A 17,421-nucleotide genomic window follows, 5' to 3' on the forward strand; every position below is an offset into this window, starting at 1 on the left:
ACTTTTTAAAAAAATCTAAACTAGAAAATGTAATTAACCAGAAATTTTTCAGTCTTCAAGTCTGCCAGTTAACTGAGTGAAATATTTTCATAGTTAGAAATCTGTGCTGTCCAGGCCAGGCACAGTGGCTCATGTCTGTAATCCCAGCACTTTGGGAGGACAAGATGGGCAGATCACCCGAGGTCAGGAGTTTGAGACCAAAACAAACGAAAAAAACCCCTGAATCAAATAAAGCAAAATGTAAAGATCTGATAAATCTGGGTGGTCAGTATAGAGGTGCTCACTATATTATTTGAATATATTTTTAGAAACATTAAAATAGCTCACCAAAGTTTAAAAAGCATTATTAAAGGAAAACAATAGAATATTTTTGGTGAAACTGTTCTTTGGAGAATTGTGAGTGTAGTTCAGGGACGTGGCACAGGATTTACTATGCTTTTTCCTTGAAATCTTGGTATATGCCACTGATCAACTGCAACTCTTCCTGGCTACAGCTAATCACAAATTTTAGCATTCTTTTCAAAGTGCTTCTAGAAAACAATAACAATTACTAGAGTTAGAAATACAATATAGAATATAACTGCCATTTTTGGACAGGGTTTTTGTTTTTTTTTTTTGAGATGGAGTGCAGTGGTGCGATCTCAGCTCACTGCAAACTCCGCCTCCCGGGTTCAAGCGATTCTCCTGCCTCAGCTTCCCAAGTAGGTGGGGACAACAGACAGGCGCCATCATGCCTGGCAAATTTTTGTATTTTTGTAGAGATGGGGTTTTGTCATGTTGGCCAGGCTGGTCTCAAACTCCTGACCTCAGGTGATCTGCCCACCTTGGCCTACCAAAGTGCTGGGATTACAGACATGAGCCACTGTGCCCGGCCTGGACAGCACAGATTTCTAACTATGAAAATATTTCACTCAGTTAACTGGCAGACTTGAAGACTGAAAAATTTCTGGTTAATTACATTTTCTAGTTTAGATTTTTTAAAAAAGTATGTGTATAGCAAAAATACACATAATTTGAATGAAAAGACTTTAACCACAATAAATACGTATAAGATTAGAACGTTCTCTAATGAAGTCATATACTTGATGTCCAGAGAAGGCAGTTGGGGCTTTTTTCTTCGCTGAAAATAAGGAAAGAGGATGTCAAGAACATGTTCTTAGAAGTTGGGATAGTTTCTATTTTAAAAAATTGGACAGCCTTCAAACATATTTTAATCTGGAAGACTGCTACTAACCACAACATTATGAAATCAGATCTTTGCTTTATAGGGCTTAAAAAAAATCTCCAACAGAGGAAAGGTCCCCTTTTTTGGGTCTCCTTTTAAAATACAGATGGCGAGACCAGCGGCCTGGCGGGCCTGCTGTCCTTGGCAGTGCCTTCTCTACCCTCTTAAATAAAATAAATAAAAATACAGAGAATACTTGGACAAAGCCCAGATGTAGGGATCCAAGTTATAGTTATACAGGTTATTAAAAGGGACAGTATGTAAATTTTAGAACTAGCCAGGCACAGTGGCTCATGCCCATAATCCCAGCATTCTGGAAGGCTGAAGCAGACGGATCACTTGAGCCCAGGAGTTCAAGAACAGCCTGGGCAACATGGCGAAACCTTGTCTCTACTAAAAATATAAAACTAGCTGGGCACAGTGGCACATTCCTATGTGCCAGCTACTCTGGGGGCTGAGATGGGAGGATCAACTGAGCCCGGGAGGTCAAGGCTGCAGTGAGCTGTGATCATTCCACAGCATTCCAGCCTGGGCAACACAGTGAGACCCTATCTCAAAAATAAAAAAGAAAATAAGTAAGTTTTAGAATTAAGTATGTGTCTCCACTGGAAATGCATTGGTCTTCCGTCCTTTCTGTTTATCCACACTCAACAAACTTCTTCCTAAATTCTGGAATTGCCAAGTTTGGGATACCATCTTGGTAAAAAGGAAAGAATCTGTCTGTAGTTCGATTAAAGGCTTTTGACTTTTTTCATTTGTTTCAAACTGCACACTCTCTCAGTAAATGACAATATACACCCTCTCAATAGGTGACACAATATACAGCGTCAGCAGGACACTGCTATTATATATCTTTATTGATAAATTTTAGCTATTCTTTCAGATACAATGCTCAGTTTGCACAGGTGTGAACAGATTTTAGGACTAAACGTGCCTGGAGCCAAAAGGTCAGAAAACATAATGCAAGGCTCTGAACAAAAGCACCTGCATTCAAGCCATCCTCCCACCTCAGCCTCCCAAGTAGCTGGGACTACACATGTGTGCCACCACGCCTCGTTAATTTTTTGTATTTTTGGTAGAGATGGGGTTTTGCCATGTTGCCCAGGCTGATCTTGAACTCCTGAGCTCAAGTAATCCACCCACCTTGGCTTCCCAAAATGCTGGGATTATGGGCATGAGCCACCCCACCCAGCCTTTAAGTTCTTCAAAAGGTAGTTTACAAGCAAGTTAGTGAAAGTATTGTGGGGACAGGAGGAAACTGTCCTTCATTTCCTGTTTGCTGCAAGAAAAAGCTTTCAGAAAGTTACCAAAAAGACCTTAGTGATATCTAATCTAAGCCTAAATATATGTAAGGAAACTGAGACCCAAAGTCTCAGGGTAACAGGAAAAATTTTATCAGACAACAATGTTTAGTTTTCTAAAATCATTTCCTTTAGCAAATGGAATTTTCAGCTTCTCCCAAAGTTATGAGTTATCTAACTCATAGTGTAGAAGTGTGATTCTTTAATTTTCTGTGATACAGGTCATTTTACCCCTAACTAGGTCTCATGTTTACTACTCATTTGCCCTTTCTGCTATATCACTTTGCTTCCCTTTCCTGCATGAGGTACCTCATGAAACTTCTCTTGCTTGGAATGAATCTGTATTTTATAAATGTAATTGCTAAATAATACAAAATTGTATGTACTCTACGATGAATGACCTCCTTGCTATTCCTTAATAGAGCAAGAAAGTTCCTGCCTAGAGGCTTATATACTTATATACTTTTATGAACGGCTTCCTCTGTTCATAAAATCCTTTTTACAGTTACTTACATACTTCATATTTCATTCACTTCCTTCAGGTCACCATATCAGAAATGTCTTCCCTAACTACTCTATATAAAATAGCAATTCTCTACTCTCCTTATTCTTTCCTCATATATATCACCTTCCTGACATATGAAGTATTTATCTGTTTTGTCTATGGAGCATGAATGTAAGTTCCACACAGTTCAACACTGTAACTACTGTAACTCTGAATGCCTAGGACAGGGTCTGACAAAATAAGCACTCAGTAAATATCTGTTAAATGAATGAATGAATGTATAAAATGTATATCTGATAAAGAACAATAAAGAAACACATCAGAACTGTAACCTGTTAGAATGACAAGACTATTCAGGTTTTTTCCTTTCCCCAATTTTATAAATGAGTTTGTTTTATTTATTTTTAAATTATTTGATAAAGCATTTGGCTACAATAAATTACTGAGGGATTTTAGACAGTATATAATTCAAAATGACTTTTCAAGTATTTTTAATCTGAAGCCATTTTTGGACAGGTAGCTAACAGTCAATTACTTCTCAATTTTCTAAGATATTATAACTGTCCTTCCATTTTGATATACCTGTACAGTTAGGATATTACTGTACTGAAACGGTAAATAACAATGAATCTAATCCTAGAGCAGGGAGGCAGCACAGTAAGAGGAAGACTTGGATTTAGTGATTGATGACTTCCTTTTTCCTCAAAATAAGCAGATTTCTTTCCAGTAGAGATCTGAGTCATTCAGTTTCTCAACATGACCAGGTAATTATGTGTTAAATCTAAACAGGCCTAGTTTGAAGTTCTACAAGAGAAAAATTAAATTTAAGATTATTCAAGTCTGAAAAAAACATTTTGAGGACATTCAGATTCTCCTCCAGAAATAATGAGATCATGTGACACTTATTTTCCATCTCTAAAAAATGTAGGCCAGGTGCGGCGGCTCACAGCTATAATCCTAACGCTTTGGGAGGTAGAGACGGGAGGACTGCTTGAGGCTAAAAGTTTGAGACAAGCCTGGGAAACACAGTGACACCCTGCCTCTATAAAGTAATACAAAAATTAGCTGGGTGTTGTGGTACGTGCCTGTAGTCTCAGCTACTTGGAAGGCTGAGGCAGGAGGGTCACTCAAGCTCGGAGTTCAAGGCTGCAGTGAGTTATGATCGTGCACTGAACTCCAGCCTGGGCGGCAGAGTGAGACCCTGTCTCTAAATAAATAAATAATAAATTTGAAATGAAATAAATAGTTGGTCCCTTGGTTTCCATGGGACACTGGTTCTAGGATCTCCTGCAGAGAGCAAAATCTGTGGATGCTCAAGTCCTTGATATAAAAGGTATAGTATTTCCATGTAATCTATGACTATCTTCCTGTATACTTTAAATCATCTTTAGATTACTTATTAGTTGTTATATTGTATTGTTTAGGGAATTATGACAAAAAAAAGTTTATACATGTTCACCACAGATGGAACTTTGTTTTCCTTGAATATTTCGAATGCAGGTCGGTTGAATCCAGGAATGTGAAATCCGCAGATATGGAAGGCCAGTTGTACTTGATAACTATTTCAAGGATGACCTTAATGGCAGTATCATTTTGTTTATTAGAAAATTTGTCAAATTGTTATCTATTTTCCACAATAAGCAATTTTATACATGGTGCTTCAAGTCCCCCAACTTAGCTTGGAAAATTTTTTAAAATCAGTAACTCACCAAAGTGAATATTATTGTACTAGAACCTAACTGCTACCTCTAACAACAGATAGTCCTACATGGAACTTATTCAAATTTTAAGTTGACATGCTAGGACTTTATCTCTGCTGTATCTGGAGCACAACCCAGCAGAACTAGGGAAGAGAGTAATGAAAAAAGGTTTAGGTTTCAGGGTATAAACATATAGGTCAGTAAGAGCCTCTTTTTAGTGGCATAACCTGCCCTTCCTCTCACACCTAACCTCAGAGATTGCCCTGTGTACATCTCATTTCACTTTCTATTGCTTTCAACAACCAGTTTCCTGACTTCTGCCTAAGTGGTGACTGGAATATGCAGCTTTCTAGCTTTTCTCCTACTCTGCTCTGTCTGAAGGACACAGGCCTTTCAGGTAAAGTATTCTCTGTTACCACTCACCTAAATGTACCATATGTAAATAGGCTTCTTCTCAAATCAAAGCAGATGATTTGGAACAAGCCACAGCTATCATTGTCAAAAAGAGGCTAAATTAATGTCATATTTTAAAAAGAATGTCAAAAAATGACAAATATTAGCATTAATAGCTGAAATACTAGAAAATGTGTTGTGAATATGCCATGCAAAATGAATACCACACTTCTAAAACAGCTATACAACTTACAGTCAATGACTCTCACCTATTTAATAATTATCTTTTCATCTGATAATACAAATCTGAGTGCAAGGTTTTACTGCCAAATTCATATATTAATAACTAAAACTTACTTGGTATTGTATGTCAGGTACTGGGTACACTTTATTACTATAATTTTTACAGTAACCCTTTAATGGCTTATTATTATCTCAATTACAGACGAGAAAACAAAGACTTAGGGAGGTTGAAGTAACCTGCTCAAGGTCACTATAGCTAAGTCAGTGGTAAAACCACTCTCTGGACTCCAAAATCCATGTGTTTACACATCTACATGACATTGTTTGCTATACATCTCTACATGTAGGTTAAGTTTTATAGACAACTCAAATGCAATTGTCCAAAGCCAAACTCCTTTTCCACAAATCTCCTTCTCCTCAAATGTTCCCTATTTCAGTAGATGCCACTATATTTCAATTTATATTTCATATATATTATTTCATCCTTCAGTAGTCATGTGCAATAAGCTTTATAGTTACTATATTTAGAGTAGAAAACCACTCAGAGACATTGTCATTCAGCCTAGGTCATAAGGCTATTATGCATAAGAGCCAGGACCAACCACTAAACACAGTTATTCCCCATTCACTGCTCTTCCTATCACATACCGCCGCCTCTATTTAAAAAAAAAAAAAAAGTTTTCAGACCAGAAGTGGTGGCTCACGCCTGTAATCCCAACACTTTGGGAGGCTGAGGCAGGAGGATTGCTTGAGCCCAGGAGTTTGAGACCAACCTAGGCAACAAAGTGAGACCCCATCTCTATGATAAATACAAAAATCAGCCAGGTATGTGGTGCGTGCCTGTAGTCCCAGCTACTTGGGAGGCTTCAGTGAGAGGAATGCTTGAGCCCAGGAGGTCAAGGCTGCAGTGAGCCAAGGTAGTGACTGCACTCCAGCCGGGGCAACAGAGCAAGACCCTCTCTCTTAAAAGTTTTGATATATAATGTATTAAGAATTATCTTCATAAATAAAATTTCATTTTTCCCTTTAAAGTATCTCAAACATTACTTAATCTATGTTGTATTATAAAGAAGGGAGAAAGTAAGACCTACTAAAGAAGAATGCCAGCAAAATTCAACTTCATTTAGAATGTCTACGTAAAAACAAATGACCTAAAGACTATTACAAATATTTCTTTCTTTTCTTTTTGGAACGAAAGAAGTAAAAATCCACAGAAATCAAGTTAAATCTCTAAAAAAAAACTTTAACCACGTTGTAGTTGGTTACTATAATAGACCAAAAAATAAGGCTAACTATGACACATAGAAATGAGCTGTGAAAACCATGCACAGAAAGGACATGCTTTCATTAAGAACAGCATGCTTCAATTAAATTTGCAGGCAATCTAAAGAGAATGTAAAACTGATGTATAAAACTTACCTACAGTGCAATTAAATTAAATACGCATTCGCCAAAAGTCTGCTCTCTTTTTTTGGTCTGAACAAGCCAACAACAGCAAGTAGCCAGAAGTTACAATCAATATAAAAGAAAAACTTAAGAGGAAATGGATTTGCTAGACTCATCATATTTTCAGTCTTAGCATCAAGAAATGAGTGATTATTTGCAATGAAGTTGGCAAGACAGGAAATTGAGTTAAAATTTCTCAATCTTTTAAATGGCTTTTCTAGGTAAAACTTTTTTTTAAGGGAAAAAACTCCCTCTAGTATTTTATCCCTTTTTGTAATACTGTATTTTTACTGTTCACCTTGAATCTTCAGATTTCTTAGAAATAAGATGGATTTTTAAAAATGTAGCCGGGCCAAGTGTGGTGGCTCATGCCTATAATCCCAGCATTTTGGGGGGCTGAGGCGGGAGAACTGCTTGAGGTCAGGAGTTTGAGACCAGCCTGGCCAACACGGTGAAACTCCATCTTTACTAAAAATACAAAAATTGGCCGGGCGCCATGGCTCATGCGTGTAATCCCTGCACTTTGGGAGGCTGAGGCGGGCTGATTATCTGAGGTCAGGAGTTTGAAGCCAGCCCGGCCAACATGGTGAAACCCCGTCTCTACTAAAAATACAAAACAAACAAACAAAAAACACCAAAAATTAGCCGGGTGTGGTGGTGCCTATAGTCCCCAGTTACCTGGGAGGCACAAGAATCACTTGACCCCAGGAGGTGGAGATTGCAGTAAGCCGAGATTGCACCACTGCATTCCACCCTGGGCAACAGAATGAGACTCGGTCTCCAAAAAAAAAAGTAAAATGTAGCTGGATTCATCTAGCTCAAATCACTGTATTTCCTTTGTAAGGAAGAAAGTCAGGCAGCATAAATAATAAAAAGCCAAATAAGAGATCCAGGAAAAAATTCACTTAGAAGGCAACCAACTGCGTAGCTTATTCTTACCTTGGCTGTTTTTTTCGCGAGTTGACATTTTTGCTGGTTGAGACAAAAATGACATTACCTTACAATAAAAACTCGGTTTTTTCCTACATGACTATAGTAACGCACTTTTCTTTGATTACTATGAACTGATAAAGTGCACTGGATGAAAATATTCTTTTCAATTAGCAAAAATTAAACTAAGAAGGGCAAAATAAAATTTTTAAACGGATTTTTAATTTACCTTGGTTGATGATGACATCTTTATGCCTAGAAAAGAAATTTAAGAAACACATTTATTTTATAAGTTTATATGGCTAACCATTAAAATCACCTCAAGAAACTGTAAAAGTTTTAATGCTTAGGCTATAAACTAGATAAATCTCTGGAAGTGAAAGTAAGAAATCAGCATTTTTTAAGGCTTCTCACTGATGAACTACTAATATACACTATTTTATAAAACAATGAATATCCCACAAGAGCATCTAAACAGTGAAAGCATAAAAATAACTTATGAAAAATACTCAAATCTTATATGATTATTAAGATTTATTATTTGGCTGGGCACAGTGGCTCACACCTGTAATCCTAGCACTTTGGGAGGCTGAAGCAGGTGAATTGTTTGAGCCCAGGAGTTCAAGACCAGCCTGGGCAACATGGCAAAACCCTGTCTTTACAAAAAAATACAAAAACATTAGTTGGGCATGGTGGCACGCGTCTGTAGTCCCAACTACCCAGGAAGCTGGGGTAGGACAATCACCTGAGCCCAAGAAGGTGAAGGCTGCAGTAAGACATGATAGTGATGGTGCCATGGCACTCCAGCCTGGGCGACTGAGACACTGTCTCAAAAAAAAAAAAAAAAAAACACGTATTATTTGAGTTGGGAGCCTTAAAAGGTAGATACAACTTTTTGTAGAAGACTTGAAAGAAAACATACACCAGGCTGGCACGGTGGCTCACGCCTGTAATCCCAGCACTTTGGCAGGCCAAGGCAGGCGGATCACGAGGTCAAGAGATCGAGATCATCCTGGCTAACGTGGTGAAACACCATCTCTACCAAAAATACAAAAATTAGCTGGGCGTGGTGGTGCACACCTCTAGTCCCAGCTACTCGGGAGGCTAAGGCAGGAGAATCGCTTGCACCTGGGAGGCGGAGGTTGCAGTGAGCCAAGATTGTGCCACTGCACTCCAGCCTGGCAACAGAGTGAGACTCCATAAGAGAAGTATAAATTATAATACAGAGTTTTTAAAAAGATTCAAACCAAGGCCGGGCGTGGTGGCTCACGCCTGTAATCCCAGCACTTTGGGAGGCGAAGGCAGGCAGATCATGAGGTCAAGAGATCGAGACCATCCTGGCCAACATGGTGAAACCCCGTCTCTACTAAAAATACAAAAATTAGCTGGGCATGGTGGCACGTGCCTATAGTCTCAGCTACTTGGGAGGCCGAGGCAGGAGAATTGCTTGAACCTGGGAGGCGGAGGTTGCAGTGAGCCAAGATGGTGCCACTGCACTCCAGCCTGGTGACAGAGCAAGACTCTGTCACAAAAAAAAAAAAAAAGATTCAAACCAGACATACATAACTGTACATGCAAACACAACAGCCAAATAATTATTACTTTTCAGATATAATGAAGAAAGTGCAATACTTACTTGTCTGCTGTTTTGGTAACTTTTGGTATTAATTTGGGTGTTGAAGGTATTTTCGACAATTTATTACGGCTATCATCTGAATTTTCCCAAGAATTATGTGACTTTTCAGCTGGTGATGGTCGTTTTATGCTAGAAGGAACATTAATTTCTTAGAGAAAAATTCTGAGTATCAAAGACATGTAACTGACAATTTAAACAGAACACAAAAGCAGCAATTAACATTTCCTTAAAGCTAATCCAGAAAAGAGAAGGATTAGTTGAAAGACTGCCTGGATGAGTGAAGGAGTTAAACAAGGCAATTCCCAAATCTGTATTATAATTTTCTGTATCACTCAGAAGATTCACTAGAACAAATATTACCTGATTTTTTTTAAAAAACACTTTTGTTAACAGAAAAAAATTATTTCCTTACATCTGAGTAATGTTTCTTATAATTTGTAATTACAAAAAAACCTGTATTTTTTCATAGCCATTGAATTTTATAAGGCTGCCATTTTCATTTTTTGTGCAATTACGTCCTCAAGTAATTACATTACATATGGTACAAATGACAATTTCTAAATATAACAAGGTATAAACTCTTGTTTATAACTTTAGGGACAATTTTACCAATGATCAGAAATAAACAAGACTTTATATAAGAATGTGGTTATTGGCAATCCTGATTCCCTATACTTATAAGTGAAATTTGTTTCTTTACAAATGATTTTTTCATTGCATTGCTAACTATCCTCAAACTCATCCAGTCTCCAATACTTCTTGCAACAGTATATCCAAAGAGCAATTTAGGAGGGCAAGCACATTTCCAGGAGACCTCAAGAAGCTGAAAAAAAGATGCTGGGACAAAGAAGATACCAAGTGAAATCAGAACCTTAAAGAGACTGATTATAAAAAGCCACCTTAAACCACACACAATCCAAAGTTATGTAACATTAATAAGCTATATCCAAGAAAAACTCCACAGGAGACCAGGCAGATAAACTACAAACCATTTATATTGGGTAAGAATCTGCATGAGACACACAGACAAAGCATTTTGTAAGTGGTAAACATGCATCGATCAAGTGAAGGGTATTTTGGTTTTCCCAATTTCCATTAGCGATTTGAGGCAAAATATTAAATTGATCAAATAAAAATATAAATCTTTTAGGAATGGTTGTCATTTATTTTATTAAAATTCTAGCCAGTTCTGGAAATGGTTTAATAGTTTCCTAAGATTTCCAAGCAGAAGTACGATGATAAAATATGACTATTCCTAATCACAAGGCTTGAATAAGCATTTCTAAACAGGCAAATTTAATTAGATTGGTCTCAATATTTGATTAGGAGGCAGCTGTAGCACTGTACTCCCAGCATGCAGGTTTAGATTCTCAATTTAGGCTCACACACATTGTTAGAATATTTCTCCCTTTTCCCCTTCTCATAACTTTAAAATATTAATTATTACGGACACAGAAGCCCTCAAGCAAGCCTTTAGCATAGAAAAGACCAGGTGAAATGGATTCATTTCTCTACTCAAGCAAGAACTTATCCTCCCAAGACCCAAAACTGAAACTGAGATGCAGCCACAATGAAGAGCCACTTGAGATGGGCCCTTGCAGGTTGAAGGTTGTAATGATGCCAAAATACAGTGAGGACAATTACATATGGCCATTTTCTATCGATGGCTATAAATTTATGCATAGTTACATACATATTTTAAAAGTATTCAAAAATTTGGTTAAGAAAATATTGTTTGGTTTTCGACTAAGTTATTCCTGCCTTCTTTTCATCAGATTGTTTATAACTTAGTTTTTTTTTTTTTTCCAGTTTTAACTGAGAAATTGTGACCTTAATTCTTTATTCCCCAATGGGCTATAAAGCATAAATTATAAGCAATGAAGAAGGGAAAAATAAAGCCACCAGCTTTTTCTCTCAGAATCCTTGGATAGCTAACTTTTTCCCAAGTCACAGAATTTAGGTATCATTACAACCATTCCCTAGCTCTGTACTTGGGGACAGTTAAAACCTTTTGGTGGGAGTAGCATTCTTGCTTTCTGGAGTTTGTCTGTGTATTTGGAGAGGTTGTGAAGAGGGCTGGGGAGAAGGTGATGCTCGAATTTGTGGACTTTGATCATTAGAATGAGATTCCTCTTTTTTTTCTCTCTGTCCTTGTGGTTTTTCTTTCTTTTTTTCTGTACCACTGTAAAATAAAGTATAACATGGAACAATACACATTTAAACAAATGAAAAAAAAATCAAACGATAGAAAAGTGATTATTATATAATTCAAAACCCTAAGTCATACAGCTAATACAATTTGCACTGTTTTCATTCAATAAGGACAATATTTCTTTGAAAATTCCAGAAGCTATTAACATCTTCAGTAAAGAATTTATAAAAATTCTAAGGCGATATATCCCATGAAGACTGCCCCTTTAGACAGAAATGGTCTCTAATAAACTTTGCCATCTTGGCAGATTTTGGGGGACAAACGAAGGTCTCTTAACTGACCTCAAGTTACCCAAATCAGAGGACTATCTGTATAAAGCATACCGACTGATGCCAAAAGAACACTAAATATTCATGTTTAATAGGTTATTCTCCAATTCCTGTTTTTTTTCTGTATACTTCTACTCCACTCAATTGAGTTTTAAACTTACCAAGAGTTTAAGTTTTCCCCAAGTCTGTTTATGCCAGTTGTTATTTTAATTATGTAAGTTAATTAAATACAGAGAGAACTGCAATTTCTATGAAAACTAAGTTTAACGTTCTGGAAAGACTACAAAAAAAATGAGTTATCAAAAAAAATTGCTGTTAAATTCAGTGTGAGTGACACAATTTAAAAAAATCACAGAGGCGGCTGGGCGCACTGGCTCACGCCTGTAATCCAAGCACTTTGGGAGGCCGAGGCAAGTATCACCTGACGTCAGGAATTCAAGACCAGCCCAGGCAACATGGTGAAACCCCGTTTCTACTAAAAATACAAAAATTAGCTTGGCGCAGTGGCATGTGCCTGTAATCCCAGCTACTCGGGAGGCTGAGGCAGGAGAATCACTTGAGCCAGGGAGGCGGAGGTTGCAGTGAGCGGAGATTGCACCATTGCACTCCAGCCTGGATGACAGTGCGAGACTCCATCTCAAAAAACAAACAAATCACAGAGCCCGGGTGTGGTGGCTCACACCTGTAATCCCAGTACTTTGCGAGGCCAAGGCAGGAGGATTACTTGAGCCCAGGAGTTCAAGACCAGCCTGGGCAACAAAGTGAGACTCTGTCTCTTTAAAAAAAAAAAAAAATTGGTCAGGCACAGTGGCTCACGCCTGTAATCCCAGCACTCTGGGAGGCCGAGGTGGGTGGATCACGAGGTTAGGAGATCAAGACCATCCTGCCTAACACGGTGAAATCCCGTCTCTACTAACAAATACAAAAAATTAGCTGGGCGTGGTGGTGGGCGCCTGTAGCCCCAGCTACTTGGGAGGTTGAGGCAGGAGAATGGTGTGAACCCAGGAGGCGGAGCTTGCAGTGAGCCGAGATTGCGCCACTGCACTCCAGCCTGGGTGACAGAGCGAGACTCCGTCTCAAAAAAAAAAAAAGAAACAAAATCATAGAAAGAGAGATGGGTTCTAACATACTCTTCTGCTAGAGTTTTAAATTTCTTACTCATTTCATTGCTGAGAAATCAAACTAAAAATTTTAGAAAGTTATTTATGGATATATTTTATGAAGGACAGTCAACAAGGAATTTGATCAGAGATATATACTTAGAGGGTAGGTTTGGTCTTTCATTTAAAAACTGATGAATGAATACAGGTGAATATATCTTATGTTAAAATATTTCAGATATTTAAGTATAAATTCTTTTGATTCTGTACTTTGACTCTTGGTTAATAAACCACCTGCTATTCCTAACCAGACTGGATAAGCATACTTATACTGAAAACACTCTTGACAATATTATAAAGCTGATGGAATCAAGACTTGAATTCCAGTGATGAAAAGGTAGGAAACTACTAAATGCCTATTTCTTTTCTCCGCCGCCCCCCTCCCCCCCCTTTTTTTTTTTCAGATGAAGTCTTGCTCTGTCATCTAGGCTGGAGTGCAGTGGTATGATCTTGGCTCACTGCAACCTCCATCCCCAAGGTTCAAGCAATTCTCCCACCTCAGCTTCACCAGCAGCTGAGATTACAGGTGCCCGCCACCACACCCAGCTAATTTTTACATTTTTAGTAGAGATGGGGTTACACCATGTTGGCCAGACTGGTCTCAAACTCCTGACCTCAGCTGATTTGCCTGCCTCAGCCTCCCAAAGTGCTGGGATTACAGGCGTGAGCCACTGCACCCGGTCCTAAATGTCTTTCTTAATCAAAGGACATTTTGTAATTCGATTATAATCAACAAGAAAGCTTGTTCAAGAACTTTTTAAATAAATGTACATAGTATATACAATTTATCACATTATAATAGTTTAAAATGTTATAGATATTTTAATGTCAAGTGACATTTCTTAACCTGATGCACTTCTGATAACTTCTGACTTCAGACTGGCCCTTGACGATCTACTTTGTGTTCAATTTTTTTAAAAGCAGGTGCTAAGAAATATAATTTTGGCCAGTCACAGTGGCTCACACCTGTAATCCCACCACTTTGGGAGGTTAAGGCGGGCGGATGACCTGAGGTTGGGAGTTTGAGACCAGCCTCACCAACATGGAGAAACCCTGTTTCTACTAAAAATACAAAATTAGCTGGGTGTGGTGGCGCATGCCTGTAATCCCAGCTACTCCGGGTTCTGCAGCAGGAGAATCTCTTGAACACGGGAGGTGCAGGTTGCGGTGAGCCGAGATTGCGCCACTGCACTCCAGCCTGGGCAACAAGAGCAGAACAACATCTCAAAAAATATATATATATCTTAAAAAATAAATAAAAAAAGAAATATAATTATACTTCAAGAATATCAGATTAACTCTGAAATTAAAAAACTGAGTTCCAATATGTCCAACTCTCTCAAAAACAAAAACAAAAAACATAAGTTACTTCTTCCTTGCGATTCTTCAACAAGACTACAGAGGTCACTAGTTTTATGTGGGCCCAGTACAACCTAAAAGAGCCATTTTCCTTCTGGGTTATTTAAAAGCAAAATACAGGGACCCTGGATCATAAACTAACAAACTCAGCTGGCCTTAGATTGTTGAATCACTAATGTGCATAATACTGATCACTACACAGCAACAAGCAACAGTGCAATAGCTATGTAAGAAAATGGGCTGAATCTGAACCACTACTGGATACAACATGGAAATTTATTTAAAATTGTACTAAAATTTTCTAACATTTTCTTAGTTTCCCTTTTTCTACTCAAAGTGGAGTACAGGTAATAAAGTTTAGCATCCTTTGTAGGGGAAAGTCTAGATTCTGTAATGACGACGACAAAGATTGAGTTCTAGAAGGAATTTTTTTTTTTTTTGAGATGGAGTCTGGCTCTGTCACCCAGGCTGGGGTACAGTGGCGCAATCTTGGCTCACTGCAAGCTCCCCCTCCTGGGTTCACGCCATTCTCCCGCCTCAGCCTCCTGAGTAGCTGCGACTACAGACACTTGCCACCATGCCTGGCTATTTTTTTTGTATTTTTTAGTAGAGACGGGGTTTCACCGTGTTAGCCAGGATGGTCTCGATCTCCTAACCTCGTGATCCGCCCGCCTCAGCCCCCCAAAGTGCTGGGATTACAGGCATGAGCCACCGTGCCCGGCCTCTAGACGGAATTTTTAAAAGGGCTGAAGATCTTGGTATTTCTTCAACATTCTTGTCATCAACTGTTTGGTTAAGTATCTATGAATCCACACCAATGAATAATTCGGTCACTAGCATTAGTTTATTGAGGTAAGCATTTTCCATCAGTACATTGTTACACATGATCTTATTACTTAAGATTTTTCCTCACTCATTCTTTGAAGAAAACGGTTTTAAGATTTTGTAGCTGATCACCTATGGTCTCTCCAAACTCTACATCGAATAATTTGCTAGAAATTACAAAAGGGGGAAAATCCTGTGAGCACTTTTATTGGAGTAAATTAGTTAACTGATGAAAAGAACATAAAGAATGCAAATCTGTAATCCACTGAAACATATTGCTGTAATTCCACAGCCCTCCTGCCCACCATCCCCTAACACACACACACATACACCCCCACACACCCCAGATAGTACTGTATTTTTGAAATAAGCCTTAATTTTATAGTTATGGTTAAAAAATAAAAGTTATAATACCATTTGACCTCCCACTAACATAGATATATCGAAGATTCTGTTTTGCCTTTAAAAATGCTGTATCAAATATATCACTTGCTATGGAAAATTCAGTTATATAATTTCTTTAAATATAGTGATGCTTTCAATAAATACTTGTTACAAAGAAACAAAACAAAACCAGGAAATGAAACTGCTTTCTTTCTTTAGTGAGAACGGAAAGCTTCCTCACACAACTTGACAGGCATGATGAGTGCAAGCTGAGTGAGCACAGGCTAAATGTCTCTACTTTCACAGTTTAAGAATTCAAAGGACATGCTCACTTGAATTCAAACAGCTCTATTTCATATTCTTTCTAAAGGGAGACCTCTACCACATTCAGACAATTCTGCAATGTTAGTTTTTCCCCCTTTCATAAATGGGTACCTTTTAGCAGCAGATGAAAGAGTTTCTTTTCCTGCAATTGAGACAGCACTGGTATGACTTGGTTTTCTGTTTGCACCACTTCCATTGGTTATACAGGACATGGGAATAGCTGCTCGAGGGCTTGGTTGGCCTAAAGATAATTAAGGAAAAAAATTATATCAAATTTGAATATATTCCTTAAAGATCTAAATTTTAAAATTAACTCCATTTGGAAGGAGGGGGTGGTAGAAAAAAAATTAAGTATATTATTGTTTATAACTCTTGAGCAGAATGCCCCCATGGTATGCAGCACATGATATTGTCTCAAGACTTAATCCCATCAAAACAGACCTATAGGAAAGCCATACTAATTTACTAAAACACAGTTGGGCTAGTTCTCTTAGCTAAATGGTTTGCTTTACCACACACAGCAGCCTTATAACACATGATTCAAACGTGTGCCTCAAGTAATCCATAAATCCCATGCCATCAGTCTTCAAAAACAGCTTGTTAAAACCATAAATTTTAAATCCTAGAAACCGTAAATATTAAATTCTAGACTGTTACTCCATATAAATAAAGCATAAGTATATAAAGTTAACCTCTCCTTTAACTTACACAGTACATATACAAGGAGTGGAATAAATGTGTGACTGGTATATTAGTGTGGTCAGAAGACACAACATCACAAGATAAAACAGTCCTATCTATACTAAGAGTCAAGTAAAGATTTGGGAATAGAGAACATTTTTATTTTTTAATTTTTGGACTCAGTTTTCTCACGTGCACACAAGTAATATCTAGTACCTTAGGAAGTTCCACACATGGTGGTATAACACTGCATTTTTGTCAAGAATAAGATGTTGGAGGTCATTTGTGTCATAATCACCTAACGTGCTTCCTTAATATAGATTCGTAAGTCCTACATTAGATTGAATGAATTAGAAGACAGGAAGCAGGAGACCTGCTGCATTTATTTTTTGAAACCTCTTAAGAAATTTTTTTTTTACATATAAGTTACATTAATCCTCAAATTATGCAAATATCACTGGTCATCAGATTTAGTTCTAGTACGTCAAACAAGTTACTTATTGTTATATCAGTAGCTTTTTAACAACTGTGGTAAAACAGTCCTAAAATTTATCATTTTAACCATTTAAAAATGTAGAATTCAGTGACAATTAGTATATTCACAATGTTGTGCAACCATCACCACTACCAAGTTCCAAAACATTTTCATCACCCCAAATAGAAACCATGTATCCATTGGCTGGGCGCGGTGGCTCAGCCTGTAATCCCAGCACTTGGGGAGGCTGAGGTGGGCGGATCACGAGGTCAGGAGATCGAGACCATCCTGGCTAACATGCTGAAACCCTGTATCTACTAAAAATACAAAAAATTAGCCAGGCGTGGTGGCGA

General features: G+C 37.9%; 1 protein-coding gene across 4 annotated transcripts in view; it reads right to left on the reverse strand.

Moving 5' to 3' along the window:
- EML4 (EMAP like 4) overlaps nt 1–17,421 on the reverse strand; it is a 162,833-nt gene that overhangs the window by 59,614 nt on the left and 85,798 nt on the right. The window contains exons 3-7 of one of the 4 annotated variants that reach the window (XM_034953022.3): nt 16,024–16,153; nt 11,388–11,561; nt 9,380–9,508; nt 7,973–7,998; nt 7,753–7,785 (exon numbers count right to left, since the gene is read on the reverse strand). In XM_034953022.3, the coding sequence (XP_034808913.1) occupies nt 7,753–7,785; nt 7,973–7,998; nt 9,380–9,508; nt 11,388–11,561; nt 16,024–16,153 (492 nt within the window). The remainder of the gene's footprint in view (nt 1–7,752; nt 7,786–7,972; nt 7,999–9,379; nt 9,509–11,387; nt 11,562–16,023; nt 16,154–17,421) is intronic. The other 3 variants (XM_003809130.4, XM_034953023.2, XM_003809131.4) reach the window with 3 other exon arrangements.

The sequence above is a fragment of the Pan paniscus genome, chromosome 12 (genome assembly GCF_029289425.2).
Source record: "Pan paniscus chromosome 12, NHGRI_mPanPan1-v2.0_pri, whole genome shotgun sequence".
Lineage (NCBI taxonomy): Eukaryota > Metazoa > Chordata > Mammalia > Primates > Hominidae > Pan > Pan paniscus.